Source organism: Gobius niger (assembly GCF_951799975.1).
Source record: "Gobius niger genome assembly, chromosome: 12".
NCBI lineage: Eukaryota > Metazoa > Chordata > Actinopteri > Gobiiformes > Gobiidae > Gobius > Gobius niger.
The window spans coordinates 15,681,548-15,704,806 of record NC_136863.1 but is presented as its reverse complement, the minus strand read 5'-3'; the positions used below and the strand labels follow the sequence as shown (position 1 = coordinate 15,704,806).

General features: G+C 42.2%; 1 protein-coding gene across 1 annotated transcript in view; it reads left to right on the top strand.

Annotated features, from left to right (window-relative positions):
- Positions 1-23,259, top strand: part of cdh13 (cadherin 13, H-cadherin (heart)) — a 287,039-nt gene that overhangs the window by 234,559 nt on the left and 29,221 nt on the right. Inside the window, exon 11 of the mRNA XM_079568318.1 lies at positions 11,254-11,396. Coding sequence (XP_079424444.1) covers positions 11,254-11,396 — 143 coding nt within the window. The remainder of the gene's footprint in view (positions 1-11,253; positions 11,397-23,259) is intronic.

Genomic DNA, 23,259 nt, shown 5'->3' with positions numbered 1-23,259 from the left:
GATGGTCGACTCTAAATGGGGACGCTCGGCTCGCTTTAGATTACAAATCCGACCCATTGTACCTGACCAAGGCTTCGGTCTGCAAAACAAAGGAAACTCTCTATGTCAGGGAGTGCTTTTTGTTACTTACTTCAGCATCAGGCACTGTCCCACAGTTCTGACACAAAAAAACACAGTAACCAATGAAAGTGATTTAGTTTAGGATTAAAGCATTTGCAAGGACAAGCATGGGCAAATACTTGTGTATGTAATAATTCAGAGAGCAGGTTGGAGCTAAGAGATGGTTTGCTTTGTTCCTGTAAGTCAGAAAGTTCCCTGATAAGGAGGCTAATGCAAATAATTTGAGCTCTGACAAAATCTGGCCAAATAAAGAACTTTTGCTTTTGTTGTCATTAGCCATATGGTGGAGATTAGCAACATTAGCATCACAGAGCAAACAGCGTATTTTGTAACTATGTACAGAGGCTCGACCAGAGGACATCTAAAGGATTAGGAACATTTAGCTGGGCACCACTATGCTGTTTTCTCTAACTACTATTATCCGGAGTTGACAAGAAATTCAAAATCAAAAGGGTGCTTTACTTTTGAATTGTATGGTAGTAGTAGTGGTAGTGGTAGTGGTAGTGGTAGTAGTAGTTAATTCGGTCATTTCATTCCTTTAAACATTAAACACACATTTCCATTATTATGTGTACAGCACAACCAAAAGTGTTTAGGCTGAAGTTGATACTTATTGCGCCTAACCCTGTTTGCAGACTTCCATGACACAGAAAGATTTATAATAAAAGTCAGAAAATCCAACCTCCAAGGACAACAGGAATGCAGCAACAGAGACAATCTCAATTTCAAAATTAAGTTCAGATAAATATTTCAAATGTGTGTAATTCAAATAATTAAAGCAGAACTAAGTAACTCATGCCCCTAGAGGCCATAAGTGCCACTGCAACGTGAGAGTCAATACTACGCTGACAGAAAAGACAAAGGGAGAGAGGAATGTTGTACATTGTGCCACAACTCAATTACACAATGGAGATAATTTTTTCACTCAAACTTGGCTGTAAATCCTGCTAAAGCGGTGCTAACCCACAGTTAGCTTTGCCTGTTGGCTTCTTCTTCGTGATTCTATTAGTGTGTATTGCGCCTCCGGGTCAGAGCAGGGAAAGTTGCAAGGGTGGTTTTCTGGCCAGAGACACCAGGGGAAGTTGAAAGACCCCCCAATCAGCCCAGTAACACTTGAATTACCCCCAGAGGGACTATGAAAAAGGATTTATTAAGGTAAACAAGTTGCTCAGTTCTTCTTTAAATTGAAAGTGACAATTTATTTACAGTAGCGTATACTTCAAATTATGTTTTCAGTCTTAACCCCCACCTTAACCAAGTGCATTATCTCTAGTTCAGCTTTTTCCAAAAGTAAAAGATTATAGCCTAAATGGGTAAAGTAATGCCTCATTTGAACCTACAAAGTCTTTTTCCTCGCGTTGTCGCTTTTTTGACATTTTTGTCCGTCATTTTTTGTTTTGCGTTTTCATCATTTTCATCGCTTTATGTCACTTCTCTGTTGCTGTTCTGCGGCACTTTTGTTGCGTTTTCCACACACATTTATTTTTATTATTTTTGTTCACTTTTTTTGTCATGTTTTTGTTACTCCTTTGTTGCATTTCCATCCTTGTTTTAGTCTCATTTTTGTTACTATGTTTTTTGTCTTCTTTTTTTTTCAAGAAGCTTTTAGACTTGGGTAATACCAAACTGGTGCTCGGTTCAGGTTAAATTCATGAATGATGAAAGAAAAGTCTAAGCTTTCTAAACACATGTCTTTAGATTTTGTCTTGTGCCCGGGTCTTATCTGTATTCTCCATCCTGTCGTTTGTCTTCTCCTGGTCTCTCCTTTACCACTTCAGCACACTGCCCCCTCTCCCTTGCCTCTCTGAAGGCAACATTTCATTCATCAAGTGATATTTCGAAGACCTGCCAAGAAGACTGAATCTAAATCGAAAGGTAATGGTAACTGAAATCATAATAAAATGACTAAATCTAGGGAAGAATTCAAGTTTCCACTGACACTGTTTCAAGGAGCCCCACATATTTTAAATTCCAATGCCAAACAGACAAGCCTGGTGCTTTGAACGTGCGGGAAAAGGTCCAAGGAGTGCAACTTAACTAAACATGCTTGAATGAATACATTTTGTGTTGACTAAATAGTTTCTGTCAAAACACCAAGTGGAGTGATGTTGGCCAAACGGCAGCTATAGCCGCTCGCCTGTTCTTTTACAGCGCGTCGCTTGATTGATGTTCTCATATCTGCGGCTCGCACACACTCAGCAACTCTCTGATTGAAACGCACTATTAGCATTGGCTCAGCGCCGCCTCATTTCTCGCACTATGCTGGGCTCCAATCACCGGAAGATCTTGCTGGCACAAGGGGGGAGAGAGAAGAAAGTGATGGACAGATAAAGACAGTGAGATAAAGTGAGCGCCGCTGCTACACACAAGATCAAAAAAAATATATATATACAATAAGAGAAGAGAGGAGATATGTTTCTGCAGCACACTGTTTTGTTTTCCTCACCCCAGTTGCTCGCCTGTATGTTTGCAAGCTGAAAAGTGTAGCTGAAAACAAATTTGCCTGGACTAAGATTTTGCAATTTTCTTGATTTGCTGGTACCAATTCAGAAAGGTGCTTTGTAAAGATGTTCAGTAACCTAAACAAGAGTAATACATACATGACATATTGGATTACTTTGGAAGACAATGCCAGGACCTTTGGAAGTAAGAAGCTGACTGAAAACACCACCTGTGCCATGTTCCCTCTTGCATTTCTACCCCTGTTTTTCCCTTGTTCTTTGTCAGTTCATTGTCTTCATGTCCGAACTCTTGTGTTTGTTTTTTCAGTTGCTCCTGCTTTATTTTGGTTTTTATGTCAGTTTCTTGTTTGGACTTTTTCTCACTTATCTTCATTAAATCCATTTTGTTGCAGTCTGCATTTTGGGCCCTTTTTTTTACATCAAGCCTTGACAGTAAACATATTTAAATCAGATGGTTTTCTGATAACAAATGTAATGCTGATTTATTCGCTAGCTTGTGAATCAATCAACATTGGTGGTTTTTACATTCTGAGATATGTTCTTACCTGAGCTTAGATGAGTTGATGTGCACTTGTCTGGCCCGTGGAAGAGCTTGGTCATTTCTAACTTACCCCCGTTTGGAGCTATAGGAATACATTGGGAGAGGCCAAACGCTAACCACATCTTTGGTCTTTTTGCGTGACTGAGGGCACACAGTTCTTCCATACTGTGATATGTTCTCACCTGAGCTTAGACGAGTTGATGCGTACCTGTCTAGTCTTTGTACGTCCCCGTGGAAGATCGTGGTAGCTTCCAACTTCACCCCTATTTGGAGCTATAGGAATACATTGGGAGAGGCCAAACGCAAGCAACATCTTTGGCCGTTTTGCGTGACTGAGGGCACGCACAAAGACCAGACAGGTACACATCAACTCATCTAAGCTCAGGTAAGAAAATATTTCAGTATGTTAAAATGGTGGCCTGTTCCTTTAAGTCAGTGATGGTGCAGCTTGTTTCAGAGTCTTAACCCAGCAACTGAAAAGGCCCGATCAGCCCAGTGTTTTTACTTCCTCCAGAAAGCGCTGGTTTGTGTATCTTAACAGTCAACGGTATTTGAGTTGCGAGCAGTCAGAAGGTCTGACAGATAAGCAGAGGCAAGGCTGTTGGGGGCTTTAAAAGCAAAAAGCAACATTTTAAAATCAACCCTAAAAGATACTGGGAGCCAGTGGAGGGAGAAAAGGACTGTCATTGTGGTGTCTTTTTCATTTAAACCATTAAGGGCACATTATACAGACATGACCTTTATATCGACCCAATGAATCGTGTATCAAGTCCACTGCGTACGGTGGTAAAGCCATCAAACTGTGAACAACCTGAGCAGTGACGTAATGCACAACTACTGTATTTGCTTTACCTGCGCATATCTGAATTAAATAAGAGTTTGCGTCGCTAAAAAGCAGCAAGTTCAAGATTGAAATTCCCTGACTGTGCAGAGGCGGATGTGACCTTTTTCTGCCCCATCTTTAAACAGTTATTTAAATTGGATGCATTACCTCTGGCCTCCCTCTGTTTTAAATAATTATGGTTTTAAGACTTGTAAAATCACAGAGATTCCCACGTTGCACCTGCTCGGCCTGACACTGATCTTTATGCCTTATTATGCATCAGTAGGGCGCCCCACAGTGTGAGCCGTTTTAATCAGTCGTATCCAGCTTCTCTGCTTTCATTCCCTTCAATACAGTTATTGAAGTTCCTATGCCCCCCAGCAAACAGAAGCCAAACTTTGTTAAAACATTGAGCCGGAGGAGGAATCTAAATATGTGCATTGTGGTGCCATCGGCGTTGCACGATGTTACAATCTTCTTTTCTTAGTTCACCACCGCTCGGGTGTGGGAAACCTCTGCCCCATGTTTTTTAAGTCTTGTTTAATGCAGAAGCGCACCACAGCTCCCCACAGACGCTAAGGTTAAGTACCACCTCATTCATAACTCCAGTCTAATTGAACTCCATGGTAAAGCCAGCGCACACGGATGACCTCACTAGTCAGCCGCCCCAAATTGCTTCACACTGAAACCTAATGATGCATTTTGGGAGAGGGAGGTGAGGGTGTGAATATCTATCACACCGCTGGAAATGAGGAAAAAACCCTGATGTGGCACAAAAAAAAAAAAAAAAAGGTGCTGGCTTGTAGGGAGAGATGGATGAAATCCGGAAGGCGCTTTAAGAATTTTTAACCTGGAGTTTGGTGGATGTTAGACCAGGATAACTTTGGCAAAGAGTGAAAAGTTTTGGCTTGATTTGAAATCAGAAAAAGCTCAGACTTTCTTTCAAACAACCACAGAATCACAGGTTTCCGGGTGTGGTTTACCATTGTGTAATAGCTTTGTGAGTCCTGTGCTGCTGCCCCTAAGGTCTCGGGATGTTGATTTTTCATCAGTGGTAATGAAGTCAGTTGTTGTTTCTCTCAAAAACGTCTTGCATAGCGACCCTCCGACTAGTTTGAGTTTTGCTTCGTCAGCTTGAGGCCCCAAAAGCTCATGTAAGTTACAAATTAGAAACAAACCTCACTGCTTTCATCAGTATTCTACAGTCAGCGCCCCCACAGGACCCATTTTGACCCTTTTAAACATTCAGGGCCCACCTCGCAAAGCTGTTTGTGTTTAAGACCACTATTATCAGCACTATTTAACACGGGTGATTGCAAACAAACAAGGGCATCACCGCATTTAACCAGAGCGCTTCCCTTTGTGCCGCTTGCCCGCTGAGCTTTTATTCTCCTTGTAAATTAGCCCTCGCTGCAGATCGTCGGGTGCTCGGCGTATCCCACCCACACCTGCCTCCGACACACAAGCTCTGGGATAAACACAAACATGCCCGCCTTTGGATCCTGATAGAACCGGATTACAAGTGGGCGGAATCCTCTTTATTTCAGATCCTGACAAATCCCAGAGGGCTGCCGCAAAATCAAATGAGAACAAGCGCTGTCTGTCTCAACTCGCACATGAGATTTGTAGATTTAGTGTCCAAAAAAAATTATGCATTTCATGGGTTTTACATCCTACATCCTTTTGTTGTTCTGTGTTGTTGTTTCATTATAAAGTTGAAGCGAAGTTGACCTTATTTGTTACCAATGCAAATTTTCACATTTGAAACAATGTGCTATCTGCTAATTATTGATTTTTATTTACTAGAAGAAAAATAAAACATTTTCAGATATCTATGACATTTTCAGAAAATGTCAACAAGAAAAAAAAATTCTAAAACATCATTTTCCAGATACTTGTTGCTTTTATACAATTCCAAAAGAGAACTTTGCTGGAAAGGGAGCTAAGAAAATTGTTTGACATTATTAAAGCAAAACTAAGTAACTTGTTTACCTTATTATATCTTTTTCGTTGTCCTTCTGGGGGTAATACAAGTGTTGATGGGATTATTGGGGGGTCTTTCCTCTCCCCCGGTGTCTCTGGCCAGAAAACCACACTTGTAACTTTCCCTACTCCGACCCGGAACCCCAATACGCAATGGAATGGACGAAGAAGAAGCTAACAGGCTAACGGGCAAAGATAACTAACTAGCGCCACTTAAACAGTATTTACAGCCAAGTTTGAATGAAAAAAAAAAAAATCTCCATTGCGTAATTGGATGTACAATATTCCCCTCTCCCTTTGTCTTTTTTGTCAGCGTAGTATTTACTCTCACGGACAGTTAATGAGTAAAATGCATGAGGTACTTAGTTCTGCTTTAAACACATTGTTGCTTCATGGACTGAGCGTTTACCCCTGTACTGAAAGACCTGTTTATATTTTTGCACTTGCAGTGTATCACAAGGGCCTTAGTGTTGTCTCAAATTGTATACAGTGCACCTATTCATATTCTGCTTCAATATTGCATGAAGGATGAAATCAAATTGATATACTACAGTATTTTGGGCCATTTGAATCATACTTCTTACAAACCCACTGTGCCCCTGAGCTGTGTCTGTTCAGCTGCACAAATTTGACCTGCTCTCAATGGGGGTCAGCATAGAGAACTTACAGTACAACTTTTTGCCAAACAAGCAAAGATCCCAAACACCAACGCCTCCACCAGTCGTTTATCACAGCCAACAGAAATTGCAGTCCACTTTCGCTTGGAGCAGCAACATTTATTTTAGTGTTGTGGTTTGGCTCTGTGTCTGAGAGGTTGAGCATTTGCATCTTAATGAGGATGTGGCTGGGACTGGCTCAGTGCTGTCTCATTTGTTGACTGATTTGTTTTGACTTTGTCTGCTTTCAGAGATAAACTTGTATTACTAGATATGAATATTTCAAATGGTTTTTTAATGCCTTTCTAATTTGCTCCTTTAAAGCCTCTAATGGGCTGTCCTCATATTTGTACTGAGAGTAGGAACTCTGGCCGTGACTGGCTTTGTTGTTACCTTACAGGCTGAATAATATAATGTGGATGTGGAATAAATATTCAAAATATAGAAGAGCACTGTTTAGGTGAGACTGAAGCAGACATAACAAATTATTGAGGTTCAATGGAAAGTTTAATGCATACTGAACTTGGTGCCGTGACCCCACCTGGTAGAGGCATCAGTGATGCAGTGGAGAGAAGCCTATGATTAAATTTAAATTATACTTTATTATTTTTGGTAAAGGAGTGGAGTTGAACTGTAATATATTACTGGAATGCATGAAAACCTGCATGTTTATGGAGCGAGAGCATAGATATATTCCCAACTCACATAAAACTTTAAACTTTTATTAGACCAGGAAAGCCACAGTTTCAGCAAACTATTACACATATTACTAGGGGTGTAACGGTTCACGGGGATGCATTGAACCGTTTCGGTTCGGCCTGTTCGGTTCGGTCCACTTGCGTACCGTTTCGGTGTATTATTTTCATTAAATAATGTAAATTTATTATTAGAGTCATATTAAGTGCCGCGGAACAAAGGTCCTACGCGAGTTTCCGCACGGACGCTATTGAAGCTGCATGAGTAGCTGAGAGAAACGGAGAAACTGCAGTCGTTGAAGGCGCTGGCTTTAAGTATTTGATTAAAAGTCTTGAGCCTCGCTACAATATCCCATCACGTCCGCACTTCAGCCAAAAAGTTATACCAGCGCTCAGCGCCGGTTCTTCCTATACGCAAACTACGCAAGGTGCGTAGTGTTGTTTCACTGATTAACCAACGCGTTGTTATGGGGACAGGCTCTTCCAGCGCGCACTCACTCTCCGCCTACTTCGCCACATATCACACCAAAAAGGAGTAGTCTGGTGAAGTGAATGAGCAGGAGAGACCGACCGCCTTCCCCCTGTCTCTTCCAAAGCGCGAGTGCTTCTCCGCTCGTGTCCCGCTCGGCCGTCTGTTTCCCGGTGCTTCGCCTCATGCGCGGCTCCTCCGCGGCTGCATCACGTCACCCGTGTCCCGGGCGCAGCTCTCATGTTTTCTCTGCGCGGACTCTGGGCCTCACTCTCATTTAAACTCTCATCTTATTGTGTCTGGTGAGTCTAGAGTATCCGGACAGTAGTTTGGCGAATGGACGAGAGTAAAGCCGTTCTCCTTGGCCTTTTTGTTGAGTTGAATCCACATGGTTCTCATGAGCGCAGTTACTTACAGTAACTCTGGTTCTCTGAATGTGCACAATTTAAAACGGATTGGGCGACTCACAGACTAATTCTCAGCGGTAAGACAGAGACAACAGTCAGGAGCAGGTTTCAGTTAGTTTTAAATCAGCGGTTCCCAATCTGTGGGTCAGGGACCAGAGGTGAGAGAATGGGACCATTTGCCATTTACTATTTTAAAAAGGGAAATAGACTAGTAGTCGTCCTAAATCCCAGTCTCACAGTGGTTTAGTGGTTAGTGGTCCTCACACAGGGGGTCGCTTTTATTTATTTTATGCAAGAATTCTATTGTGTATTGGCAGCTTTTCAAAAGAAAATTTTTGTTAGTTCTTATTTATTTGTACCGAAAATTAACCGAACCGAGCCCTCCAAAACCGTGAACCGAACCGAATACAATTTTAGCGTACCGTTACACCCCTACATATTACATTATAGTATAAGGGAAAAACTGGAGCTCAGGGGCACATGGAGACCATGAAAAATCCACTCAGACAGGACTTTTATGCAGTAAGACAAGCGTGCTATCTGCCGCCCAAAATATACTACACTTTCTATCTTTGCCCAACGTTTACATGTACTGTAAGTTAATCCACGGCTTGGTTTCCTTTTGTCTCTCGAGCACATGCTGTAAAACACGTGTCAAAGTCACATTATTCTCGTGTCCTTGCCTGTCTGCCACAACACGGTGATGTAGTGTTGAACAAAGATCACCAAGCACACAGAATATAGCACCACGCGAAAGGCTCATCTGACAAATGGACGTTCGTATGAGTGGGCTGTGTGTCAGCGGAGGCCACGTTCATAGATCATACCCTCCCTGCCTGTGTGTGGAGTGTGCGCGTTTGAGAGGACACACTCACTGATAAATGTCTCATAATTAACAGCCTTTAACCTTGGAGTGCGGGCTTCTTTGTTACAGTAAAACATGTTGGTTAACAGTCAGCATTGAGGGGAGACAGAGACCTCAGGGGAGAGCGAGGGAAGGGAACGTTTGAGCAGCGGCTGATTTCAAAGCCATTTCCCAGAGCTTTGTGGTTCTCTGTTGACTCAAGAGCTCCTTTTCTGAGACAATTTGCTCTCTGCTAAAAACACATGGCAGAGAAGGAGTCACCACACATTCCGTATTCGTTTGTTGAAGCAAAGGCTTTATCTAATGGATAAAAATGACTTTAAAGTGCTTGAATTATCTGAATTAGTGCTTTTTTTGAGCATGTTATTGACATCAATTTATGTTATTTTAAATGACTGCTAGAAATAAGATTGCCAATGATACAATCTTATTTCTAGACCATCCAAGCATACTCAAAATCAGCATCAATTGCTAAGGACATTTAATAACAAGTGGCCTTTTCTGCCAGTGAAGTTATATGTAGTGTTGCTGTAGTATGCTTCGTTGCCAGAACTTAATTGTGTGTATAATTCCAGATTTACTTTCAGATTAAACTCACAAACACCCAAAACACACACCATGTCTTCTGTTTGCTGCTGTGCTGTACTGTACATATATATTAAAATAATAAATGTTCTTACTATCCATCCATCCATCCATCCATTTTCTTCCGCTTTATCCGGGGCAACCTCAGGGCAGGGTTGATAAAGTTTTTAGTTTGAGCTGTGAGAGTCTATCATGTTTAAAGGGACTAGATGCAAGTTGTCATTTTTATACTCACTACTGCCCCATCTGGTCTAACGCGTAACTGCAGTTTCTATATTAAGCTCGTACATGATGGTACTTTGGACCCGAATTAACGTCTTTTTGAGTGACATTTCTGGATTTTAGAGGCAGTTGTGGTGAACAGGTCTGGGCTCATTTTACACATTAGGGCATTGCTGGGACATGTAGGGGGAGGAAAATACATAATTTTAACATTTTTAAACTCTGTATAGTCCCTTTAAGGAAGAACACAAGGCAGTGTGATGTAAACGAGGAAATGAATGTGAGGCTCCCATCAGAGCACCGCTCAGTCCTGTTTATAATAAACCAAGTCTCAGTCGACCTCTTCTCGTTTTATAAGTGACACCATCTCGCAAGTGGCAAAGGTTCAACAGCTGCACCACATGGAGGGGAAACCATCGTGTTTAGAGCTTGCGCTGGCCCAATGTGTTTATGTCTATGTATCGATTCTAACTTTTGAGTGACTCATTGCCCTCAGCATAATGGAATAATAGATCTATATAGTTTGAAACAGGCAAGCTGAAAGATTCAAACTTTGCACTAGTCAAATTTGCTTTTTCACGGGCCATTTTTTGCTAAGACAAAAGATGTGGGGCCGAATGGCATTGCTATGAACAGATGAGAGTGTTTTCATACACTAAACAGCGTCTGTGGGTCACCCTGAAAGACATTTCAAGGAATTTTAAGAAATTGAATATCCGCAATCATACTATATTTCTTAAAATCATCTGAGGGGCAAGAGGATAAATGCCAGTGGCCAAGATCTTACCACCTCTGCCTTCCCTTGCCCCACAGATTCTCAACTTTGTACGCAGAATGCTATTCATTCTACAATTCTCTATTGGGCACAACCATCCTTTGGAGAAAATACAAAACATGGTGGTCCCATCAAGTCAATACAAAGCCGAGCCAATGTGTCAAACTACTCCTACTCAGAATTTAGCAGATAGAGGATAGAAGCCTTAAATGCTTATTGACAGAAACCATTTTCTAATCCTGATAGATATGGCTTAGGGTTTATTGTAACTCCATAAAGCCATCATAATAAATGTATGGCCCAGTATTATAGATAGAGGTTTATCAGTGCTGCATCTTCCACCTTTCTCTGCCGTTTTCTGGCAAAGGACAGTTTGACATTGGACTGGAACTATTGTTAGATTGTGTCAAAAAGTCTGAGGATTAACCAGTTCTGCAAGTCCAACTTTGTCAGTGTTTAAATCTTGATTAATCTAATGTGTACCAATGTCATTCTCAAGGCACATTCATACAGCAATGGTTGTCAAGCAGCACCATGCATTTAATGACATTGTCCAGAACATTGCTTCTCCACACATGTCTGAAAAGTACATTGCTTTACCCATCATTGCTCTTGTTAAAATAGTTTTCTTGTTGATGCTTTTTTTGCAGGTATGCCGTTTTGCGAGACCCAGCAGGCTGGCTCAACGTGAACCCAGTCAGAGGGATTGTCAACACGACGGCCTCTCTGGACCGAGAGTCTCATTATGTCCACGACAACAAATACACAGCGCTCTTCATGGCCACAGATAATGGTGAGTCTGAAGTATGGCATTGTCCAAACGACCGGAACATGGCTGGCAGATACAGTGCAAGTCATGTGTTGCTAATGGTTGCTCTGGATATAGTATTTCTCGAGCCTCTTTCTATTTTTTTTCTTCTTCTACCGAGCCATTGTCACTGATGTGATTTTGTAATACTGTCTTTAAGTTCAGCATCATACCACAAAATGTGCACATGCTTCTTGGATAAAATATGTATCTGGTAAACTGGACCATGCATTAATTAACCATAACATCATGCAGTAATGTTACGGTGGGAGTCCCTTTGCTCCAACCTGACCATATGTTCACTACCCGTTTGTGTCAGTAGTCCAGGTGCACTGGACCTTCCCTGGGCCCTAGTGTACTTGTTGTAATCTCCCCTCTGCTCCCGTAGCCAGCCTGTCTTTGTCCCATGTCTCCCCGGCTCTCCATATCAATCTATCTACTCTCCTGTGTTAAAGGTGATTCTGACACATCCATTAGAGCCTCTGTGAGATTCTATTAGTAGGCAGCAGAATAGCACTGTTGTGGCCTGAAATTCACTCTAGCTATAGCTGTTGGAAGATGTGCTGAAAGAGGAGTAATGATGGGTCCAGTGGCACAGGCTATTGGAGGTGCAGGGTCAGAGGATGGGGAGAAAGGAGCAGATCCAGGGGAGCCGATAACAGGGAAGATATAGAGCCAGCAGAGGTTTGTGAAGGTGTGTGGAGAGAGCAGATGGTGAGATTACCTCTGAAGGGGAGATTGATTACTGTCAAGGGTTTTGGCACAAGAAAATAATACTTCAAGCTTAATGAGAACAAATGACTGACCAGAATTGCACAAAAATACAATACAGTGTTTAGTAATATGTTGTTGTTTTTTCAAAAGTGCAACAGTGGCCGTATGTAGCCACTTGCACAGGCGGCTGAAGCCCATTAGCCCATATTGATATACACTTTACTTCACAGTAATGATAGCATGGTAGTAGAATGGAAATGTAGCGGTACTTACAGAAGCTTTATCTTAATATAAATACTGTAAATTACCAGGAAACAGTTATTAACTTGATACTAGTATGAAAACAGAGCTGCCATGCTATTTCTATCTATGTTATTATTGTGAGGTCAAGTAAAGTGTGAGCCATATACCCTGACTGCCCTACTGTAGGCATTTAGAATAACCAAGTCAGACCTTGCCCCTTTCACAAAGGAACATGTTAGAGGTGATTTTGAACAGCTGTTTTTTTTTGTCTGTTTAAGGACCACTATTTTTATCGACCTAGATAGAGACCATAAAGCTCCCCTCAGCCGTCCCTTCCTGTGTGCAGTGTGGGAGTGCGCATGCTGAGGTGCGAACAGAATACTGATTTAAGCCCGCCTCCTGGCTGGCTCGCCACTTTTCACTTTACACGCAGTCAATGACAAGACAAATTCAGTGGCTTCCCCGCGGCCTTTGGGCTTGGTGAATGACAAGGCCAGCAAATCGATTGACCTCCTTCGCTCATCTGCGTCTCTATGAGGAGATATTGCATTATATTTATATGCCCTCAGCTCATGTGGGTGCTGCCTTGTGATTTTAAGTTAAGTGCATTTGCAACGACCTTCAGAGTGACATAAATAATGAATGGAATATTTTCAGTATGGCACAAAGTCAGTGTCAAGGAAGAAAAGCATGACTTTGGGCAAATATGTTATTGAGGTTATTGAGGTGAGTGATTTGCCACAAGGCTCCTGTGAGCGTTGCTATTGTGGCGTCTCTTTCAAAGCAAAGTTGATAGTGTCTTTTTTCTGTATGACGTCCTGAACATTATCATTTGTGTGCTCATGTGTCAATGTTTATTTACATGCCCCACATCCCGCTGTTATCTCGGCATCTGTATTTGTGCACATTGCCCCCTTCCTTCTTCCTACCCAACAGTTTTGTTTGAGTGTTGTGAATGAAAAACGCTCCGAGCCAGTTGTGCCCTGGCAGCCGCACCTGGCAGGCCTGTGGAGAGCAGCGATTGTGTTTGAGGAGATATTGTTCCAACTTGAGCAGAGGGCTTGACGGCCTGTTTATATAAGCTCTCATCAGTGGCTGCTGTTTTTCTGCACATCGACTAATTCTCCTCTGCACCGTGGTTTCCCGCCGGGACACCAGCTGTTCCCTCATCTTCCGCTCCCCGCTCTTTCCTACATTATTTTTGTTTGGTGTTAACGTGTGGGCGGAGAAAAGTTGCGTGTTCCACCTTGTTTGTTATGTCTTTGTCCTGGTGCACATCGGGCATGGCTGCTCTGCCCCTGCACATCCATTCTCCGCTCTGCTGTGTGCTCCTCATTTAAATGTTAAAACGCCTCCTGGTGGGAGCCATTTGTCATTGGGAGGCTCGAATACATTATCAAGCCCCCTGTTGCCTCAGATACGGTGTGCACACATAATCACATGTGTGCGATCTTCACTAACTGCTGCCAACAAGCCTTTCATTAGAAACTCCACAGTTTTGCACCAAAGAGCAGAGCGGTGCTTGTTTTCAACATGTAGAGACACAAAGCTCTGCTAGGAATTTGTGGGGTGAATGTGTAACCAATGTACCTGTGTCATTCCTTACACACTCAACAGAGCTTTATTAATTATACAAATGTTCAGTATTACACACACATACTGTACGTGAAGAAGGTGATAACACTGCATTTATTATTACAACTCCTTCCTTTGGGTCTAAGTCTCTGCAGTGCAGAATAAGAAGCTCTTTGTGCTCAGCTCAGTGATACATGAGTTTACAATGTCAGATATAATTTATTGGCAGTAGTTTTTGAGTCATAATTTTATATTGAGCCAGTCTTTGTTCATCACCAGGTGTGTCACCTTCTTTTGGGTTGCTCTCATCTTATTTATCATGGCAACCTCTCGAACCGTAATATATCCTTGTGTCCCGACATCCACCAGATACTCAAACAGAGCTTCATTAATTACAGGTGTTAAGTATTTCACACACGTTTGATGTTGGGTTTTGCTTTGTGATAAGTCTTTGCATTTATCACTGTCACATCAGTTCCACTTGTGTTAAATCAAAAGGTTAAAGCTGCAGAATCTTAATGGGTCTCTTTAACAATAGCTGCTTATAGTCCGTGGATGTAGCATTAAATAGCACACAAATAGGAGCATGTTTGCGTACTGGCCCATCTTCCACTGACAGCTCTGCGTAATGGGTTCATCATATCTCAACGAGACCAAGTGACAGGAGTGAACTGTCCGTGGTCCTATTCGCTTCAGTGTGTGTGCCTTTGTGAGGTCTACGAACAGTGCTGTCTGTAATAGCTTTTGTACAAACCTGAAACAAGGCCTCAGTCAAAAAATGTGTTTTAAGATGTCCTGTCATTTTGTCCATGAAAAACATGAGTGCTTGACGAAATGAGAGTGTTGATATTTCCGCTTCACAGTGTCATATTAAGATGCTTATTTGAACTGGAAATATGTCATGTTTAGACAAATCTTCAATATATGTGCAAATGTGGTCCGGTAGCAAGGATGACCTGTAACTTTGCATCTTCAAGCAGTTGTTTTCCTCACCGCTGTCCACGCGTACCACAGGACAATAGACCAGTCATGTCCCAACCCCCACTCCAATAACATTTAGGTTAAGAGCGATTATATCACTGGTTGTCATCAGTTTTAAGATTACTGTCTTTCTAAACATAAGTCCCTTTTTTATTAGGTACTTCAGATTCAGGAGGAACAATGTGGTTTTCCTGGTTGCAGCACACTGGACTAATACCTCTATACCCTCCATCGGCTGCTCAAGGGTTCATGGGAGTTCGCCCAACCAGTCCATTTGCGCTTTGTGATCTGGAGAAAGCGTTCAACTGGGTCCCTCGTGGTGCCCTGTGGGGGGTGCTCCTGGAGTATGGGGTTCCCAAGGTGTCTGGTTTGGGAACCTCACGATCTCATCTCTGCTGTTCGATGTTGTTCTGTTGGCTTAATCAAATCAGGACCTTCAGCGTGCTCTGGGACAGTTTGCAGCCAAGTGGGATGCGGCTGGGATGAAGATCAGCAGCTCCAAATCCGAGCCCATGGTTCTCCTTGCCTCAATTGGAGGAGTGCAAGTATGTCGGGTTCTTGTTCACGAGTGAAGGAAAGATGGGGCATGAGATCCATAGACGGATCGGTGCGGCGTGATGCGGTTGCTGTATCGGGCTGTTGTGGTGAAGAGGGAGCCGATTCAGGGGGCAAAGCTCTCGATTTACCGATCAATCTACATTCCTACCCTCACCTCTGGTCAGGAGATCTGGGTAATGACTGAAAGGACAAGATCCCGGATACAAGCGAAATGAGTTTCCTTTGCAGGGTGGCTGGGTGCACCCTTCAAGAGCTCAGTTACTCGGGAGGAGCTCAGAGTAGAGTCGCTGCTCCTTCACGTCAAAAGGAGTCAGCTGTGGTGAGTCGGGCATAATTTGCCTTCTGGCCGTGTTCCAGATATGTCCTTTTTGAAGGAGGCCTCATGGAAGACACAGGACATGCTGGTGGGACTATATCTCTGAGCTGCCCCAGAACAGCTGGAGGAGGTGTGCATGGACCGGGAAGTCTGGGCATCTCTGCTCAGACTGCTGCCTCCAAGACCTGGCCCCAGATAAAGCGGAAGAAAATGGATGGATGGACATTTAGTTTCTATAAGATCTAACACCTTATGTATCGTATAGGAATTTAAAAAGCCACAGAGGTGGACAAAATCCTGTTGTTCAAAGTGACTTAAGATTTTTTTTGTAAGAGCGGGTTGTCAGTTTCCACAGCCCATATGTTGAATGTTTATCGGAGAAAAAAAAGTCATTAATCATTCCAATCTCCTCAGCTTATAATTCAAATGTTTACACTCAAAATACATTCAACATCATTCAATTTTTTTTTTTTGTACTACCCAATATCACAAAACAGTTGCCTCATTGCGGCATCACAAGAAATGCTGATTGGATCAAGCATAGCTTAAAATAAAGCACAAGTTGATTGATATCAAACAAAGTCCAACTGAACAGACAGCAAAGAAACAGCCGATGGATAGTTGTCCCCGAGCGTCCCCCTTTCCTTTCCCTCTCGGCAGGAAATACTCGAAAAAAAAACCCAGAGGGAACAAAAGAGGAACCTCGAGCAAAAAACCACAAGGGAAAGATCCAGTCCCATTGAAAGAGAAGCTATAAATGTGCTCAGGGCTGTCCCCGATTGACAGTGTGTTCAAACTGGTGTGCAAACTCCATAACTACCATCTCCACATTGCTTTAAAAGTGTCCAACACAGCCCGGCTCCTGTTTGTTCATGGTCACTTCGTTGCCTGCTGTGCTGACTCATTGCTGTACTAAGCGCTGTGACATTTATTGCTTTATTGGTAGCAGTCGTTTGCGCTGATACAATGACTTCCTCAGTAGTGGGTGTGTCAAGTCACCAGCCTCGCGCACACACAGGGCGAGCTCGAGCTGGCAGGCTAAGCAGTTATCCCCTTCGTAGTGCCCAATGCATTTTTTAAACAACAGCGCCGATCTATGGCCCGAAATGCAAAATCCAATGTATCTTTTATGGCACAGAAGATTGATGCTTTGTGTGTTGAGTCTTTAGTCGCTTTTTAAAATGTGTAATGAACTCCACTGAAGCTGATCCAGTTATTGATGCGTCACAGTTTGATTAACGCAGGCTTTGGGACCGTGTTGGTTAGCAGCCTGAGGCCTATTTTGAGGAAATGTGCCGGCTGTAACTTCGCACGCCATCTATTATAATGGAGCCTAGAGACAGAGAGCTAAAGAGCAAGCCAGTGAGTAATAGTAAATACAGCACAGAGGAGGCGGTGTCGAGCAGATGTGAGGAAAACAAACAATGAGCTCGAAAGGTGAAGAAGGTGGAGGAAATTATGAAAAATGACAAGAAATATAGCAAATGATATAGTTGTGAATTCTGCGTCACAAGATCACCATATTTCAATGTCTACATTTGATTGAATAATTTATGAGCTGAAGACATTTGAGACCTCCACATTTCTTTTTCTGAAACACTGAAGTGGCACCAAGAGCCCCCCACAACTGCAGCATAGTGGAGGTGTCACAAGAGGTGCTACACGTGTCATAAGGAAGGGACAAATGAGGAGGTATCCGGGCAAGACTCACAGCTAAGCCACACATGCCTTCTACTGTTCTGGTTAATGGGCGTTCACTGGTGAATTAAACAGATTGCTACACTCTTCACAGAAGATGGTGAAAGACTGTTGTGGAGCAGAGGGAGCTCCGCAGGAGGAAGGAGGAGGTGGAGGAGCTGACCAGTGCAGGACACCACGCTCTGAAACAGGGACAGACCCAGGAGGCGATGCACTGTTTCAGAGGGTCAGAGGTTTCCCCAACCTCCAAAAACATGCGGGTCAGGTTGGACACCTGAACACAATTTTTTTGTACGGTTGTACAATGACAAATAAAGCACTTACTTACTTACTAAGAGGACGAAGAGAGCCATTTAATGTGAAAGGAATCCACCCATGCCTAAAATATTTATAGTGGAATTCAATTCATTTTATCTTTGAGTATATTGTAAAGGCAGACAATTGTGTATCTAATTATGAAGCATTTTATTGGTTTTAAACTAGACAGCTTGTTATTGTAGGTACGTACCATATTGCTTTCTGAAAGTTGCAAATTGTGCTTATAAGCTCATTCCTGTGAAGAATGGGGATGTTAAAAATGGGTAATGAAAGTTAGGAATGAGTTGGGACACAGTTAACAATTTAAAATGCACCTGCTCCGTCTTCCACAGATAAATAAATCAGTAAAGTTTGGTGCAAGGTCTTTAAATATAGAGTGAAAATTATCCTGAGTTAGAAAAGTTAGTGCACTGCCCTGGCCATGAAGGGTTGCACCAGGAGGGCTTCACTAATGAATCTTGGTTACTCCGCTGCACCATAGTGTGGACTGTATCCGAGCCTACTGGTTGTGAATACATAGGATGTGGAACAATGGCATCATAATTACTGTGAAGCGTGTGGCCCTGCAGCGCAGACAGTGTGTAACGCACAGTGGGGTGACCACTTGAATCCAATTTGTTCGCTTCCAGCCTGTCCGCTAACCTTATGGAGACCAAAACAGCCTCGGGCGACATGAGTTTGCTCTGGGTGTGGGAACTAAATGATAGTACGTTGACCTGGGATAATGTCGGTATAATGGGACATGCACTACAAAGCACAGGGGTACTATGTGCTTCTTTTCCCCATGTTGCCTCTGCCAGTCTGTTAGTATTTCATCATTAACTCCAAATCCGCATTGTGCCAGTCTAGCCCACCTGCCTAACCTGTCTCCATCTTTCCTCACCTCCTTTTCCCGTTACAGCCTCGTTTGCTAGATTCTCGGGGGGAATGGCCACCTTGTAAATGGGCCCCTATGGTTATTGGTAATTACAGAATTCCTTTGTTCATGTTGACCAGGGGAGAAACTGCATGTTGTTAGCTCATATCTTGTTTGTTTGCCTCTTTCCTTGAAATACTTGTTTGTCCACAGATCAGGATTTGTTTGATTGTGCAATAATTCGACAAATGCCCTTGAAACACTGTGGAGATAATAATAAAAAAAAAATCAACAACAAAAAGCGCAAAAACATATTCATCTGAAAGAAAGAGAGAGAAGGAAAAAAACGTCTAATCACAAAAGATTCAAACTGTTTAAGATGTTCTAAATCTATGTTTTTCTTCTGATATAAACCTCTTTAACCAAGCGCATTTTCTCCAGTTCAGCTTTATCCAAATCTAAAAGTTTACATCCTATAGGCCAGAGTAATGCCTCATTTGAAAGCTGACACCTACACATTGATGGTAACTTTTTGTTGTTGCGTTGTTGCTGCTTTTTTGTCACATTTTTGTTGTCCTTTGGTCACTTTTTCATTGCATGTTTGTCACCATTTTGACACTCTTTTTTGTTCTTTTTTCATCACTCTTTAGTCATGTTTTTGTCGTTTATTTATTGTGTTGTTGCTTTTCCATCACATTTTTGTTGCTCTTCTACCATGTTTTCGTCACTTTTTCAACTCGTTTTTGTCACTATTTTGTAGCTTTTTTTGCCATTTTCCTTTATTGCTTTTTCACCACTCTTCGATTAGATTTGGGTAGTTGCAAACAGGACAAAATGTGCTTGGTTCATGCGGGGTTTAAGAGGTTAACAGGCTACTTGTGTGAACAAAGGACTTTTGTAGACTCTTTCACGCATCATTAAGATTGTAGCTACTTTTTATTGATCTAAATTCCAATCATTCATCAAGATTTCTCGCGATGACGTCCGTCGCTCATTTCTTGACAATTTTACTGCAAGTGATGTCTTTGTGGAAGCTGTCGAAGTCCAAAAGTTGCAGCGAAGTTTCACTTGACAAAGCTGGATGTGCCATCTGTGTTGGCTGATACAGTGCGCAGGGGGTGTGGTTGGTGGGGCTGCAGCTAATTAATCACCTCCACAGTTTAAAATACATAATAATTAACACGTGCTTTGTCTGTTCAATTTGTGAGCCTGTGATCCGCAAGCACAACTTCAACAAGCCCCTTTAAATAGAAATTAAATCAAGAAGCAACATCTAAGGTGAAAACTCTTTCAATACTGTGTTAGCACACTAGATGACATTTCTCAAGCTTGAAAATTACATTTGCATAAAGATTCTTTAAAAATGTGGTGTGTTGCACTTTATGTATCAGGCAATCAACTCACCTCGATACAGTCACCATTTGCAGACTGAGCATTATTCGTTTACAAATGCCATCAATAACCGTGGAGCTACCAAAAAAGCATCCACGCTCCTGAAAACATTACTTGTTAATTTTCATGATTTCAAATAAACCTAAAAGCAAGTGGAACCTTGACTTTCACTTCATGCCATGTTTTGTCCTGAGTACTTTTCGCGGCTCTTTCTGCTGATATTCCATTGTGTCCACCTCATTAACACCTTTTGTCTGCTCCACTTACTAACTACTCTTTATCTCAACAGCGTGATATTGTTTTTACATATCCTCAGAGCAGCTGTGCCCTCCGCTCATTTAAAACCTGATACGGCCACAGAGGACTGCCTTGTAAAATGAAGCACCTGCTGAGTCTTTGTCTTAGCCATCAGTAATGATCACTCTAATATCTGTGCTCTCCCTGAACTGCTGGCAAACTGTGCCCTACAGGGTATGATTTATTTTTAATCTATTGTACAGAGCTGAATTTGATCCCAGGTTAGTTCTGTAGAAGTGTTGGAATTTAGTCTGACTGATGTTAAGACAACAGGACCATCTAAAAAACAAAACAATATACTTCATTGTGCCTTGATAAGGCAAACGTGTCTTCTGCATTTGACCATCTGCAATAGTACTGTATATTAGGGGTATTTGAAGAAGTGCTTCTACGTCACTATGGAAACATCATGGCACTAAAACCCGTCTCCAAATCTTAAGCCGAGATCTTGATCTGGATTATTTTGTTGGAGGATTAACCTACTGTGCATGTTGTGCATTGATGGGGAAAATCAGAAACCCACTCAGACATGGGGGGAAAATGCAAACGCTGCGCAGAAAAGCGTCACACACTCACTGCGAAGCGAGAGCGCAAGTAACTCAGCCACTTGAATCTCCGAAAAGTTAAACTCGACACTAAATCAACTCCTGCTGATAAACTGTATACGTGACTTTTTGAGGGAATTAGTATTTGCATTTTTACCCTGTTTACCACAGTACACACTAATAGAATCACGAAGAAGAAGGTAACTGGCTAACGGGCAATGCTAACTGCGGGCTAGCGCCACTTTAGCAGTGATTACAGGCAAGTTTGATTGAAAAACATTATCCCCATTGTGTAACTGGATGTACAACATGCCTCTCTGCTTTGGTCTTTTTTGTCAGCGTAGTATTTACTCTCATGGACAATTAATGAGTAAAAGAGTTACTTGGTTCTGCTTTAATCGTGTGCTTGCTGTCAATCATGCTGAACTGAAATTTGGATCTTTCTGAGGAGCCAATGTGCCTTCAGACTCAGAGGCTCGATCTCCTCTGGCGGGTCACTGCCAGACCCACACCCCGATCACGTGGTGGGACAAGAAGAACAAATAATACCAGTAATACCATGAGGCGCTCCATAGAGAGGCTATGACGAATATCTTGGTGTCAAAACTTCCAGGGCCCTATCTTCCGCCTGGCGCAACAAAAGTGTACTTCATTCAGCTTTTAGGCTACATAGTGTTTAAGCTCTCACAGGATAAACAACAAACTTAAGTTATCTCACTGTGAGTTAAACATGGTCCGTGTCCCGAGAGAAAGAGAATATACCTGTGCTCTGGTGCTGGTGTCAAAGAGCGATGTACTGTACTGTTTCCTCAACAAGGGCAATGTCATTCACCAGTGATATTAGAAATGTTAGACTGACATGCCACTTAAATGAAGGTGAAGCTGCTAATGTAAACTGAGCATAAGAATGTCAGTATCAAAACTGCAGCTGCAGAATCAATTATGACGTCATATTTTGGGCTCAGAAATGCTGCAATTGGATTGTCTCATGGAGAAATGTTCAATCAATGAAAAGTTTGTCTCTGTGGGGCTTGTGGTTCTGATTAAAAAGCCAGCAGGAGCGCCAAGGTGTGACAAATATTACAAATTCAACAAACTTGTCTAATTACAGTCTGACATATTTTCCGTTTTTTCCCATTTAGATCCAGGAGCTTATCACTGTGAAATCCTTCAGCTTTTCTTTTTCTTTGAGCGCACAGAAATCTCAAAACGAAGACAATTTTGGCGTTTAATTAGTAAAAAAAAGGAGCTGGAGGAGTAAGCCAACTTTGTGTGGTATTAATATGCGACGTTTCCAGTCATTTTGCTCTGATAGGCAACAAAACCGATGACGCAAACGGCATTCGCAAAGCTATTGGGCATCACACACCTGTTCCCCAGCCCTCCTCCTTTTCCCCCCCAAGCACTCCGTCCTAATCTCTCGTTGCCTATTGTAATTGTCTGTGGCTGGTTTCATTTACAATCGCGATCAGCCAGTCAAGATTAGTCGCGTGTCATGTGATAGGATTGTGCTGAAGCCCAGGAGGAGAGCGGTGACGGATGGGGCGGAATATAACGGGTTATCTGAACGCATTTTTAACAAGGTTGGGGACTCACCGAGGCTACAGGCGCGGGAGAAACCAAAAAACGAGATGGAGATGATTCGCGCGTCTGTTCCTCCTGCTAAATATTAGATTAAAAAATGAAGCAAAAGAATGAGCAATGACTCAATGACAATCACTTTTTTTTTGCTATCAATAAACAATTTCAATTTTGGAGCAATATCGCCATGCCACTGAAATGTGTTTTGGGAGTTATCAAACGTTAAATTTGTGAGGTAATAGAAAGGAAATGGTTCAGTTTAAATAAAAAGAGCCAATTCAAGACATTCAAGACATTTTTCGTCATGCCTTATCTATCTTGTATTATGCTACAGTTTACAAACTTCAATGCAAAATGCCAGAATGAACACTGTGTTTTCTGGACTGGCTGGGGGTGCGACTTATACACAGGTGCGACTTATACATCAAAATATATAATTTCACTTGTTTGTTATTTTAACACCGACAGCCGCTAGAGGGCACTCTAGGCTTGTTTCCCAGTATCTGCGAAGACTGAACTCAAATGCCCGAAAAGAGGTTACCCTTACGGCAATGAAGAAAACAAAAAAAGCTCATCGCGGGTTAAAAGGTAGATCACGTGAGGAGCAATTTCTCAAATGGGTGCTTGAATAACGTGCTGGTGGGAGAGGCTTGTTCAGTGTGGCTGGTGCGATTTATACTCCAGAGCGACTTATTATGTCTTTTTATTCTTCATTATGCATTTTTTGGCTGGTGCGATTTATACTCCAGAGCGACTTATTATGTCTTTTTATTC